Source organism: Sebastes fasciatus, chromosome 19, assembly GCF_043250625.1.
Source record: "Sebastes fasciatus isolate fSebFas1 chromosome 19, fSebFas1.pri, whole genome shotgun sequence".
Taxonomy (NCBI): Eukaryota; Metazoa; Chordata; class Actinopteri; order Perciformes; family Sebastidae; genus Sebastes; species Sebastes fasciatus.
In genome coordinates this window covers 20,419,493-20,433,275 of record NC_133813.1, presented here as the reverse complement: position 1 = coordinate 20,433,275, position 13,783 = coordinate 20,419,493, and the positions used below count along the sequence as shown (strand labels likewise).

The following is a 13,783-nucleotide window of genomic DNA, read 5'->3' as shown; positions in this document are numbered from 1 at the left end:
TATTGTCATTCAAGCCTCTACTTATGGGTGCCCACTGGACGACTTATAGCTGCAGTGGTTGCTGACAAACACATAAATTAATACTTACATCTGCTTACAACCAGCACACATTATAGTTTGTATTTAATGATTTATTATAAGTGTATGCACAGCCTATAAATGTTAAATGGGGAGGACTTAGAGTAAAGTGTTAGTCCTTACTGAAAAAAACATGACTGTAACACATTATAATTAATTACTGCCCAACACTGGTCATGAATATTTATGTTCTAGAGATTTTCATGAGCTTTAACAACAGGATTTTGCACATGCACTTTAAAAAGCGTGCCAGGTAAGAGAGATACCAGAGTATAAGAAATCTGCACACCAAATAGCCTTTGAGTTTGAGGAACTCATATTGCATCAATGATGTGCACATGCTGCTGAATCCTCCTCAAACTTCTGACAGAGAAGCAAGTTTACACAGTTCTCACTGCTAATCCTCTTCAAACAGGAGCCATTTGGTGTTCAGATTATCTCTCATTACATTATGCATCCGATGCCCACATTATATAAGAATAACCCTCTTCCATTGATTGAAAAATCGCATCATGTTTTTTTTCCCCACTTTGATCTGAGGATTATTTATTGGTCAGCATGAGGGCTAGATACAAAACTTATCAAAATCCTCGTTATGCAACATCACTGAATGAGCAGATCTGTGGTCGGAGCAGATTATGGGATGCTGCTTTCAAGTTTCTGGGTGAATTTATAGAAAACTCAGCATTTCACAGTTTGTTTCGAGGATTCAAAGTGTCAAGGAGGAATGAGAACAAATGACACCACTCTGTTATGTTGTTAACATTATGCATTGAGGCTGTTTGTGGGAATCCATTTCTGCAAACATGAGTGAGAAACATGCGCTGAATATGATGGATCTGTTTTTCTAAAAAAGGTCCAGTCAGCAGCCTGATAGAAAATTAATTTCGGAGTGAATATATGCAGTTTTTTTTTGCCTTGTCAGATGTGCTGCACTCCCTTAGATTAGATGTACTTGCAAAACAGCCTCCTGTATTTCCTGGCTGGTGTACTTAACCATATGTGTGTGTTTTCATATTGCATTTTAAGTATGATTCATGACTCTCGGTGCAAAAGCCTTCACATTTAGACACAAACATTTATACACAGGCTCATATATCAGACACGCCGTGTGCATGTTTGTGGATAAATGAGCAGGAGTGTGTTTATGTGTGTGTATGCATATGTGTGTTTAGACGCTGGGGGTGATGGGGGGTGGGGGATGTTAGCGTTTCTCATTGGCTGAAATATTTTCTCTGGCAACTAGAAAACGTGATCCTGCCTGCAGAGGCACTGCAGTGTGTGCTGCAGCGAGAGAGAGCATAACGAGAGAGAAAGAGAGGGAGTGTGTGAGAGAAAGAGAGAGAGAGAGGAAGAGAGAGAGAGAGAGAGAGACAGGAGGGGGTGGGCAGGCGAAACAAGCCATATGCATAAGGAGGCAGCCAGAGGCACAGAGACAGAGAGGGAGTGTGTGTGTGAGTGAATGTGCATGTATGTGTGAAAACACTGCGCATGTGTGACTGTGAGGTGCACTGACTGGAGCAGACGGAGAGAAGGAGAAAGAGGAGTAATGAACGGCAGCTGAGACGAGAGGAGAGATAACAGCAGAGGAGAGAGGAAAGAAAGAAGAAGGAAGAGAAGAAGAGAGGTTTACCTGAAGAACCAGAAGAAGAAAGAGACGGGCAGAAAGACAGGAAGGAAGAGAAGAGAAGAGAAGAGGTTGACGTGCACGCAGAGGAACACAGAAGCGCAGAAGCTCAGGTCGTAAGCTGAATCATTTGAGAGGCTTTAGGAGGAGGGATGGAGAAAGAGAGACCAGACGCTCAGCCACAGCACGGAGGAGAAGGAGCACGGGTGGGAGAGTGAAGGACAAAGGTGCCAGAGAGCAGGAGGAGAGGGAACGAGGGATGCAGAGCTCGACGAAAGCAGCCCGAGACATGACGCATCCACCTTGCAACAGCTTCCTCCATCTTACATCTCCATGTTCGCCTCCCTGCGCTGCTGCTGCTGCTGCTGCTGCTCGCCGTTCGTCCTGCTAGACTCAAATGGACAGGAGAGAGCATCCTCCCTCTGGTGAGACGTCCCCCTGAACAAAGAGCGGGTTTTATCTTCACAGAGCAGCATCAGCAACGTCGACGGCAACCAACTGGAGCAGGAGCGAGGAAGAGGAGGGCGAGAAAAGGACTGGAACAAGACAAGTGCGTAGGCAGACAGGTGAAGATGAGCTTTTGCATCAGTTTATCTTCATATTCTGCATCTGTATGTTTCACATCTGTGAGGTGTGGCTCCTCTATATGTGCATTTAATGTTTCTCTCTATAGCTCTCTCTGTGCAAAACAGAGATGGCCTTTGCCCTTTTCAGCTGCTTTTACATGGTCGTTGCATCATTTTTGCAGACGCACACATGGATGCATGAATGGAGTCCAGTGTGTTTGGGTGTAGATGGCATCTTCAGGGTCACGTCTCCAGCGGTTATGACATTTGACAGACCTCCAGCGGGGGCCCGGAGGAAAGCGAGGGTGGGGGTTGATATAGGGACAGGGCAGGAACTGCCTGTTCTGTAGCTGTCAGCAGCACGAAAGGCATCTCCATATTGGCCATACATTGGCGCTGCAGTGAGAGTACACCATGCTGCGATTGCATAACTGCTGCTCCCCCGAACGCACCCCTCCCACACAATAAAAAGCCGCTCCATCTCACACGGGCCAAACATTTTGGCCACCTCGACTCTAGTCCCCTCCCGAGTCTCGGCTCCCACGACATCAACGATCCACCTTAAACCCCACGTGCCGAGACAGACCTCCTTAAAAGAAAAATCAATCGACCCGAATCAATCAAGCTGTTATTGAAGAGCTGGACCGTTTGCTGGACCTTTCCCCCCTCATAAATCTCCTATGAGGTCTGTGTCAGGCTGAGCGATGATGGTTATTGCCCTTTTAGTTTTCTGCCCGTGTGTGCAGCTCTGCCATGTTGCTGTGGGAGATACATACAGACGAGAACAAAGAGCACTTGGCTTGTAATGAATTGCGAGGCAAAATGGCCGATGTCTGCCGTGTGAATGACAGCGAGCTGAACTATTAAAAACAACACCTCCCCACATGCTCACTAAGCACTTTCTGCTTTTCCATGCAAAAGCACAAACATCACAATCGCACAGTAGCTTACAGAACAAATGCATGTAATCACAGCTTGATGGATTGACTCTAAATATAGTAATAAAAGCCAAACATCATATCCTGATCTAATCCTGCATGGGAAAAGATATCTAGATGTATTTAATTTCAACCTACTGCATGTTATATGTGAAGGAAATTCATTGCTTTATTCATAAAATGATTGCAAGCCAAACCCCATTGAGAAAACATGTCATTAAAAAAGAATGCATATTTGGCCGTAACATCAGGAAGATAAAAGCAAGCAAGACTTTGAGTTGCAGCTGTCATCTGCATAGTAAAACATGCCACAGAAGCAAACCCTCCTCCTGTATTTGAATCATTTGAATCTTCGCCAGTAGTTCACTGAATCCCTGCAAGTGCAACGATTTCCCGAGAGAAGCTGCAGCCAGCAAACATACAGCAAATCTGGGGATTTGTCCTCAGATCACGCTAAGGGTCATAACATGTTATGTAATCAAAATACAAACATATCATCCCACGCAGGTCAGAGTAAGGATGCGTAGCGATGCTTTTTCTTTTTACCGGCCGAGGCATGAATGTGGATACGCATCTCAACATAGCTGGCATACCTGACATACTGCTGGTATGTACAGTATGTGGTGTAGGGGGCACAAAGAATCCGGACCGTCTGTTCTGTCCAGGCAGGCCAGCACACTGCTCATATGGATAGATGGAGGGATGGACGGATGGAGTGAGAGATGGATAGATAGAGACAGATTTTTCATTGAGGAAAGGGAGAGAGACAGACTGATGGGCAGGGTCTCTATGACTCATTCAACATGGTGCCCTTCTAGCGCTCTCCGATATGATCATGAGGACCTGAGACGAAGCAACGTAGTGGGAGTGTGAGAGGATAGGAATGTTCTTGGCATGTGGCACTACGTCTCTTTCTCTTCAGGTGTTTCTTTCAGTTTAATCTGCAGCATGACTGATAGTAGACACATTTAAAAATACTGCTTTTAGAGGCTCGTATCTGTTTGTTATCTGTTTTGTTTGTGTGTCCACTGACTGGAATGTAAAAGGGTGGTGCCGAGGAGTACGTGATGGGGAGTCGTTCGAGGGTGAGAACGTTCTAGGATATGTGTGTGTGTGAGGGTTTATCCTGTGTATGCAGCTCTGTGTGTGTCTTTAATGCTATGAGGAATTTGCTGCTGCTGAGACAAACTCCTCTGACATCCCTGTGGTCAGCTTCCTCCTCTTGCTCGCGATGACGAGGTCAAATGCCTGCCATGATTTCATTAGTGTAATAATTCCTCTGCAGGGAGAGCATCCAGAGCTATGTATACACACACACACACACACACACACAAACACTCAATGTCAAGTCTGTGGGAGAGCTGAAGCGCCGTGTTAATATGGTGACTGGGTCGGAGATGAGCTCCTTACATAACCGGAGAGAGTGCTCCGTCGATTAGGAGGAGGCTGCGCCAAAAGCCGGCCCATCAGCAGGCAGCCTGCATCAGTTATCAGCCCTTTTCATAGCGCTGTCACCAAATTAGAGGGTAATTTTAGCTGCTTCATCTCCCCCCAGGCTCAAAGGCTCCTCCTCGTGCAGCCTGGATGCTTTATCAACTCGACCCCTGCCCACTTACCAGGAAGACACACATACTCTCACAAGTTGTTTGTATCCACAAAGACGTAAAATGTCTGTCAGAAGTGGAGCTGATTATGTGAATTTCAAACAATAACTAATATCGGATTTTGGAGGCCAATACCAATATCATTATGAGAGGGTTTAAAAAATCTGATAATGATTATCAGCTGATTTTATGTGTTTCACATAAACATAAAATAAACAGACATTTATTAGTTACATTTGTTTGTGTTTGTGCAACTTTGTTTCTAAATTACCTAAAATATATATTTGGCCTTTCTGTACTGCAACCAGGGCTGCAACTATCGATTATTTTCATTGTCAATTAATCTGTTGATTATTTAGTTTTTATTAGTTGTTTGGTCTAGAAAATGTCAGAAAATGGTGAAAAATGTCGATCAGTGTTTCCCAAAGCCCAAGATGACGTCCTCAAATGTCTTGTTTTGTCCACAAATGTCTTGTTTTGTCCACAAATGTCTTGTTTTGTCCACAACTCAAAACTAGTCAGTTTACTGTCATAGCGGAGTAAAGAAACCAGAAAATATTCACATTTAAGAAGCTGGAATCAGAGAATTTTTACTTTTTTTTTTCTTTAAAAAAATGACTCAAACCGATTAGTCGATTATCAAAATAGTTGCCGATTAATTTGATAGTTGACAACTAATCGATTAATCGTTGCAGCTCTAACTGCAATTTATATTATTATTTATTGGCCCATATATCCACCAATACAGATACTGTATATCTGCAATAAGCTAATATCAGCAGGTATATCATCCCGGCAGATTTTGCAGAGTTTGATTTAAATTCAGGCCTAAATTCCCCCAATTGCATTTATAAAACCACATATAGAGTAGTGGTGTAAATCATAAGTTTCATCACAATACAATATTATCGCGATTCTTTGGACAACGATACGATATTTACTGATATCACAAACCATGCACCGTGTTTCAATGCAGGGGCCTGCGATCGATATGAGACGATTTAACACAATCAGTTACATTTATATCAACTCACAAAGAGCAACTAAATTATGATTCAACAACTTTATTACTGGGATCCTCCAGACATTTCAATTAAAAAACAATCTCTGCTTTTTAATAAAAATAGACCTCCTGTTGTACACTATAAAGTGCCACATTTCTCATGTTTAAGTGCAAATGTTTTTTATCAGTTAAGAATTTCAAAATAAAGGTTTATCTTAAAGATGACAATATGTATCCATGTTTTCACTTTGCATCGATATATTGGATCGTTGATCATTGAGTATATACAGTATATCGATCCACATCGATGTATCGTTACACTCCTAGTATAGAGCTGGAAAACATTCATGTGATATAGTATAGTATAGTATCATGTAGGATATCATTCAAAATAGTTTGATGTTGATATTATGTCTGAGTTTAGGTTTTAATGCCAAAATGTTATAATTTCGATACATTACTTTGATGAATACAAACATATTTTTCTTCATAACCTTTTTTTTATTTAAGAAAAAACTAAAATCTCATGCTAAATGTTGTCTCAACACAAACAGAACTTTGCCCAAATAAAACAGTCAAACAGTGGCAAAATTATGATTTAAACCAGTTAATATCTGATCATGGAATAAGTGAACAAGACCAAGAATCTGATCAGGCATTCAATGCCGGCATTTAGTACTTGATAGTTGTATATACATTGTGTCAGACATGCTATCAGGTTGATATCCAGCCATAATTATGACAGTACGATCTAGGGCTGAGGCAATAGGACGATTTATATCGTCGAAATTATATAAAAATATGTACATTTTTCTATATCGTTTCTATTGCGATATAGGCCTAGATTTATTTATTTATTCTCTTTAATTTTACTTTTACACTGTTATGTTTATTTTTCAATTAAGTGCTTAAAATGAGAAAATACTTTTGATTTGTCAAGTATTTAGTTCATACAGGAGTATACAAAAATACCAGAAAACATGCTATATTGTGATATATATATTGTTATCAAGATATGAAAGGAAATATATCATGAAAGAAGTTTTTGGCCATATCGCCCAGCCCTAGTATCATGTAGAGCAGCTATTCTCAACCACTGGGCCGGGGCCCACTGGTGGGCCTCAGAGAGCCGCCTAGTGGGCCGCGAAGGTGCTGCCAAATGGTTAGATTAACCGCTATTCTGTATTTCAGAGGTTATAGCGGGCTCACTTTTAAAGCTAGGTATCACATGAAACTAGAAAAACCTACAGAATCCATCGGTACCAACCATGTCATGCTAGCTTGTCGGGTAGGAGGTTAAATAACGCTCCAAAGTTATGCAAAATTTTGGTGAGGAAAAACTTTCATGTCCATTTTCTTAAAGGGGTCCCTTGACCTCTGACCTCAAGATATGTGAATGAAAATGGGTTCTATGGGTACCCACGAGTCTCCCCTTTACAGACATATAGGTCACAGATGCAGTGACACAAAATCAAGCAATTTTTGGGAAGGTGGTTCTCGAAAAAATTTTAACAATCGGAAGTGGGACTCGAGTTACAAAAGGTTGAGAACCCCTGATGTAGAGTATCATTTAAAATTGTTTGATTCTGATATTATGTCTGAGTTTAGGTACAAAATGTTGATACATTACTTTGATGAATACAAACATGTTTTTCTACATAACACCTTTTTATTTAACAAAAGCCCCAAATCTCATGTTAAATATTGTCTAAACATAAACAGAACTTGGGATTTAAACCAGTACATTTTTCATAGAATAAGTAAATATGACTAAGAATCTGATCAGTTACTTGGCGGGTTTATTAACATAGTGTCACAGACATCTCTAAGGTTGGTATCCAGCCATGATTATGACAATATGATCACATCGTATGTATTGTTTTTCATAATGTCCAAATGAATGATTACAAGGAATTTGTACATACTGACAAAATTAGTTGCTAAATGTTTCTGTGGAATTTTGTCACATATGACACATAACAGTGGAACACAGTCCATTGCATTGAATAGCAGTTTAATCATTTCTATGTGATTTTGCATACATTTGCCATATGATTTTATGTACATTAAATATCAAACAATTATCACAATATTGTGATATAGCAAAAAGGTTGTCTTTTCCTGATATGAGATATCAGTTTCTTCTTGCCACTATTGGCCTGGACCTGTGAGACCATCATATACACATTCATGATGATCGTATCTCAGAAATGTCTTTCATAAATATCCTCTAAAAAAGCACCAACCATCGCTGCCGAAATATATATCACTCTCTTTATCAAACGTGTGTGAATGCATGCTGCGCGTGCAAAGAGGATGAGATAGAAACAGGCTATTTTGGGAGAAGTGTTGCAGCTTTGCAGTGCTGGGAGGAAACACATTTGGTGAGATTGCGAGTGATTCTGGCGACCAGTTCTCTGTCTGCGTGTTTGAGTGTGGCGTGTACAAATATGTCAACAGGCTCATTGAGAAAGGATAAAGGGGAGAAACAAAACGTCTGCCTGCTTGCCCAATAAGGCTCGCCGCATCACGTGGAAGTAACCGTCTGAAGCACTTCCGCCTGTTAGGTACATCTCTGTCGTTCGGTGTGAATCTTCGGCATGGGTTGGGTTGGGGGGGCAGGAAACCACTGAGATGTGCATAGATAAACAAACCATAAATAGAAACCAGGACCAGCACTGTGCTCTCTCTCTTTCTCTTTCTCCCTCTCTCTTCTTCGCCATGTAGGTCACCTCCTCTGCACAGTTTTTTTTTTTCTCTCTCTAATGAATCATCACAGTTTGACAGCCGTGAAAGAGAATGGAAGATGTGTCATCCTCCCTCCTCTGCTGGTTGGCAGCTATTGTTTTGGTCAATCGAAAAAAAAAGCTTCATCCATACACTTGTTCTTTTTTTTCTTCATAAAACCCACACACAGTATGACACAAAACCTCCATGCAAGAGTGTAACCTGTTCCCACGCATGTAAGCGTCTAACTGACGCAACTCATAAGATTCAACAGAATGCTGACAGGAAGCGTGACAAGAGCAGGACCACAGCATGTGTCTCAATCACCTGCTCTGACCAGACAGTCGGTTGCATTTACTGTTGTTGCACTTCTATTACTGGTATTAACACTTTTTTTTATAAAAGGTTTTAAATGTGACTATTTGGGTGTTTTCACACCACTCACAGATACTCATGACCTCAGTATTTCTAAAAATACAGCTAGAAGCATGCATTTTTATGTGTAACATGTATGTGTGTGTGTGCACCAGAGCAAATGACATCACTAATAATCTGAATAAAACAAGTCTGTGTGCTGAAAGAATTTGCAGAATGATAAAAGCTCAAATATGTAAAGAAAGATCATAAAACATATATTACATATACACTCAGTGGCCAGTTTATTAGGTACACCTGTACAATCTAATGCAGTCCAATACAACAGACCAGCAGTTTTTGTTGACATATTATTGAGGTCATTGTCAAAGATAGTATTGTACTGTAATAGGGCTGCAACTGTTATTTTAATTGTTGATTAATCTGTAGATTATTTTCTCAATTAATCGATTACTTGTTTGGTCTATAAAATAGTGAAAAATGTCCATCAGTTTACTGTCATAGATGAGTAAAGAAACCAGAAGATATTTACATTTAAGAAGCTGGAATCACAGAACTTTGACCTTTTTTTTCCCTTCTCAAACCAATTAATCGATTATCAAAATAGTTGGCGATTCATTTCCTGTTTGACTAAACTAATCGATTAATCGTTGCAGCTCTATACTGGACTACATTACAGTACATTGAGGTGTTTCTAATTTTTTTGTCCTCCCTATTTACATACATGAGGGGGGGGGGCAGAATATTAGAAGCACCTAAAATAATTGTGCAACACCATCACCAACTATGACCTCAATGTTAAAACAGAATCTAAGTAACACCTCTACGACAGCCTCAACAAAAACAGAACACTGTAAAAGTAAGACTGATGGAAGATCAGTTGTATTGGATTGCATTAGACTGTACAGGTGTACTTAATAGTACATACCTAATCAGTTTATATATAAGAGCCTCTCTTGTATTCAAAAGTACTAGCACTGAAACGATTACTTGATCTACAGAAAACTGACCCAATTTAGCTGATTCATGAGTAATTTATTACAAGAACAGTGTGTAACATTTAGGGGGATCTATTGGCAAAAATAGAATGGCCCCACCTGCCAATAACTGTGTTGTCTTTAGTGTATAATCACCTGAAACTAAGAATCATTGTGTTTCCACCATGTTTCTACAGTAGCCCAGAACGGACAAACCAAACACTGGCACTAGAGAGGGCCATTCTCGTTTTTGCGTCAGTCACCGTGGGTTCTCCTATCCACTTGGCACACGGGAGAAGTTTCAGTTGGTTGCAAACCTCACCGCTAGATGACGCCAGATCCTACACACTGCACCTTTAAACAAAAAAAGCCAAATATTTGTCGTATATTAACTGTTATTTTACTGTTTTGCCAAAACAAGCCATTGTTTCTGGGATCTGTCATTTTACCATATTTGCTGCAATTCTGTTGACTAAACAATTAACTGTAAATTAATCTAATGAAAATAACCTTTAGTTTCTGCCCTAAAAAATAATTGAAGTGTTCTGAATTGCACTCACCAGGTCATTCTTACGCCTAACACACCACATATCTACATAATCCTCCGACTTTGTAGCGCTCTGATTGTGTTTAGCCTAAAGAAAGGCGTTACTCTCTGTGCTGTGCCCTCGAGGAATTGGCAACATGATAATTATCAACACACCTGGGCCGAGGCCAAGACGCAAAGGTGACGGCCTCCGTCATCTGATAGCTTCAAAGAAACTTGATCCTCATACAGCTACAGTTTCAGATTCCTTCCAATTAATCATACACACAAAGTATGTGCTGAAAAATGAAGCCCATGCAGAAGTGCCAAAAACTGCCTTTCCTCAAATGGCCACTTGAGGCTGGCTCCAAAAGTGAGCCGATCCCCACAGACCCCCACAGACCCCCATGTTAAAAGGTTCGACTTTACAGCAGAAATAAACATATTAACAGCCTGGTACAAAAAAACAGTTTTGGTCTCCATAGCTAATATCTCCGGTGAATTTGTATAGAACTCACCCGTTTAAATTATATTAAAGCTTAAAGTTTGGCATAATTGAGGGCGTGGCCACTTTGATTGACAGGTGGGTGCCATTTCAGGTCGCTAGCTGCTAGCTGTCTGCTCTGCTGCGTCACCCGGGCTCACCTCAGCTCCACCGAAGATGCACTTTTTTTCCATTTTTGGATTAGCCAGGAGTTAGGTTGTGCACTGCCAAGGCCTCACCCACTTTGAGCTTCACAACAGCTCTTCAGAAACCTATTGGTGACGTCAGGGAGCCTACGTCCATATTTTATACAGTCTGTAGGAGTATGTTAAAATCAAACTAATACCTCACAGCTAAATATTCTGTCTATGAAACAGTGAAAATGGCATACACCTACATACCTTTCTACCTTCATATCTTGTGAGAAGCTGACCCTGTCCTCCCCGCTTGTATTCCATTTACATTCCATGTTAAATGTCATTAAAATTCACTAAATCTAACAGATAATGTGTTTATCAGAGCAGAAATTCATGTAATTTATGTAATATCTCTTTACTGTTTTCACAGGTACATGGACGAAAAGGAATCCTGAGGAGACGTTTCACTGAAAAGGGGAGACAAGCACAGAGGCATCCTTCAGACTATTATCACTTCTTCTGCTCAGCTGGGAGGACTGTCTGAAAGTTAAACCCTTCACTCCCACCTTCGAGGAATTCAGGAGCCTTGGAGCTTGAAGGCGTCATTCCAACAGCTTTCTGGAGCACCTCCCCAAAAGAAAAAAAGACCTCCTCCCTGTTTCTTATCAACGAGCCGCTGAGAGGTCAAACAGGGTCATCTGGCCAAACTGGAACAAGAGCAGAGAGAAAGACTTGAGGTTACTCGTTCTTTCTTTCTCACGCACTCGAGTCAAAGTGTAACACACCCGCAAGCCAAAAACAGGAAGTTAAGTGGGCGTTTAAGCGAGAACCGCGTGTAAAAGGCAAAGTTTGAGAAGGCAAGAGTTTCCTTGGCAGGCCACAGGATATATAGTTTAAGACAATACCTCTTGGACCTTTCTGAACTGCCTGAACTCAACCCCCCTAACCCATGCTGTGAATGCAGAAATCCACCTACCTGTACTGTATGTATATATGTGAGCATCTGTGAGATTATTTATTAGTGTCGTCACTGAGTGAGAACATATCTTTGTGCTAAACTGTCCTTGTGTGTGAATATCTGCAAAATAGCCATCAGAGACAGCACAAGAACATCAGCATAAGTGAGTAAGAACAACAAAAAAAGCTACCTTTTAAGTAGTCAACACTGGTCAGATAGTGTAAGCTGGACTGTTTAATCATCTGTACATATCAGCGGTGACAGAATAAGAGGTGCAGATTGCGGTGCTCTGGCGGAGCTCTTCTATCTGTCTTCCACTCATAAAGACACAGGCTGAGAGTAGCGCCCACAAGGCTGGGGAATCTCTGAGGGAAACATGGAGGCAACCATCCGTCCCCATGTTCCCTCAAATGGCTGACTTCAGAGAAAGAGCCTAATCTTTTTCCCCCTTGCCCACAACCAGGCAGGGGCGTCCAGCGCTGATTCGAGCCACCTCTCTCTTCCACCTCCACAAAAAACGTCTGAATGTCCTGCCTCAGGCGCCAGCCCGTCACCATCCCCATGGACACCGTCAAGATCATTCAGTCGGAGAAGTTCCCCAGAGAGTGCCCTGTGCCCGTCACCCAGCCGCGCTATGCCCCACCTCCCAGAGTGGCGTGGGACGGCGGAGGCGAAGGCGAAATCATCGTCAACCAGGCCTGCAGCGACCTGACCCTGGACATCACGGGGTCCCCCCGGCCCATGGTGTCCCCCTCGGTCCCCGTGACGCGCCGGGAGCAGAGCTTCCTGGCGCAGCGCAAAACCAGTGCCAACGAAATCTGCTACCACCAGTTCCACTACAAGATGGAAGACGTCATCGTGAACCAGTACGTGCTGCGCTCCTCCTCCACCTCCTCGTCCACTTCGTCCTCCTCCTCCTCGGGGCCCGTGATGCCCTGCGAGCCGCTGGACTGCCCCACCTGCGGCCACACCTACAACTTCGCCGGCAAGCGCCCAAGGATCCTCTCCTGCCTGCACTCGGTGTGCGAGGAGTGCCTGCAGATCCTCTACGAGTCCTGTCCCAAGTACAAGTTCATCTCCTGCCCCACGTGCAGGCGCGAGACAGTGCTGTTCACTGACTATGGCCTGGCTGCTCTGGCCATCAACACCAGCATCCTGAGCCGCTTGCCCTCTGACCCCAACGGGCCCGTGCAGTGGGGCGGGGACGCCGACCGCAGCTGCTACCAGACTGTGCGCCAATACTGCCAGTCAGCCTGCACCTGCCAGATCGCCAACCCCTTGTCCTCCTGTGGCATCATGTAGAGACAAGGGGGGACGCTGCAGGCATGACTCGACGCTGTCCCCCCCCCCCACCCTCCATCCCTCCACCCATCCCTCCACCACTCATTTCGTCTATAAGCTATACCCTCTCTGCCAATCTCCCTCTCTCACACACACACATACAGTAAATAAATCCCTCCACAGATGTTATCTCTATATATTTAATAGCACAGATGGATGCTATGTGGGACTAATGGATGCCGATGGATCATTAAATAGTAAATAAATGTATTTTATGTATGGACTGGAATCCTATTCCCCCTCTCTCGTTTGGTTGGACGTGTTTGTCATTGACATCTCTTTACATGGGAATGCCAGGGGAGGTCTATCCCCCCAACCTAGGTGAATAAAGATTAAATAAATGATAAAAGGAACTCTGTGTGGCCTGCACTTGTTATCTGTCAAGCTACAGAAAATGCAGAATTATGCCTTTCCTTTTTCTTATTTAGACTAGTGCACTATG

General features: G+C 42.6%; 1 protein-coding gene across 1 annotated transcript; it reads left to right on the top strand.

The window, feature by feature from the left end:
- Positions 1-1,357: 1,357 nt before the first annotated feature.
- Positions 1,358-13,691, top strand: rnf208 (ring finger protein 208). The gene is made up of 2 exons (XM_074617141.1): positions 1,358-2,271; positions 11,473-13,691. The coding sequence occupies exon 2, from the start codon at positions 12,526-12,528 to the stop codon at positions 13,300-13,302; it is 777 nt and encodes a 258-aa protein (XP_074473242.1). The 5' UTR covers positions 1,358-2,271; positions 11,473-12,525; the 3' UTR covers positions 13,303-13,691.
- The last annotated feature ends 92 nt before the right edge of the window (positions 13,692-13,783 follow it).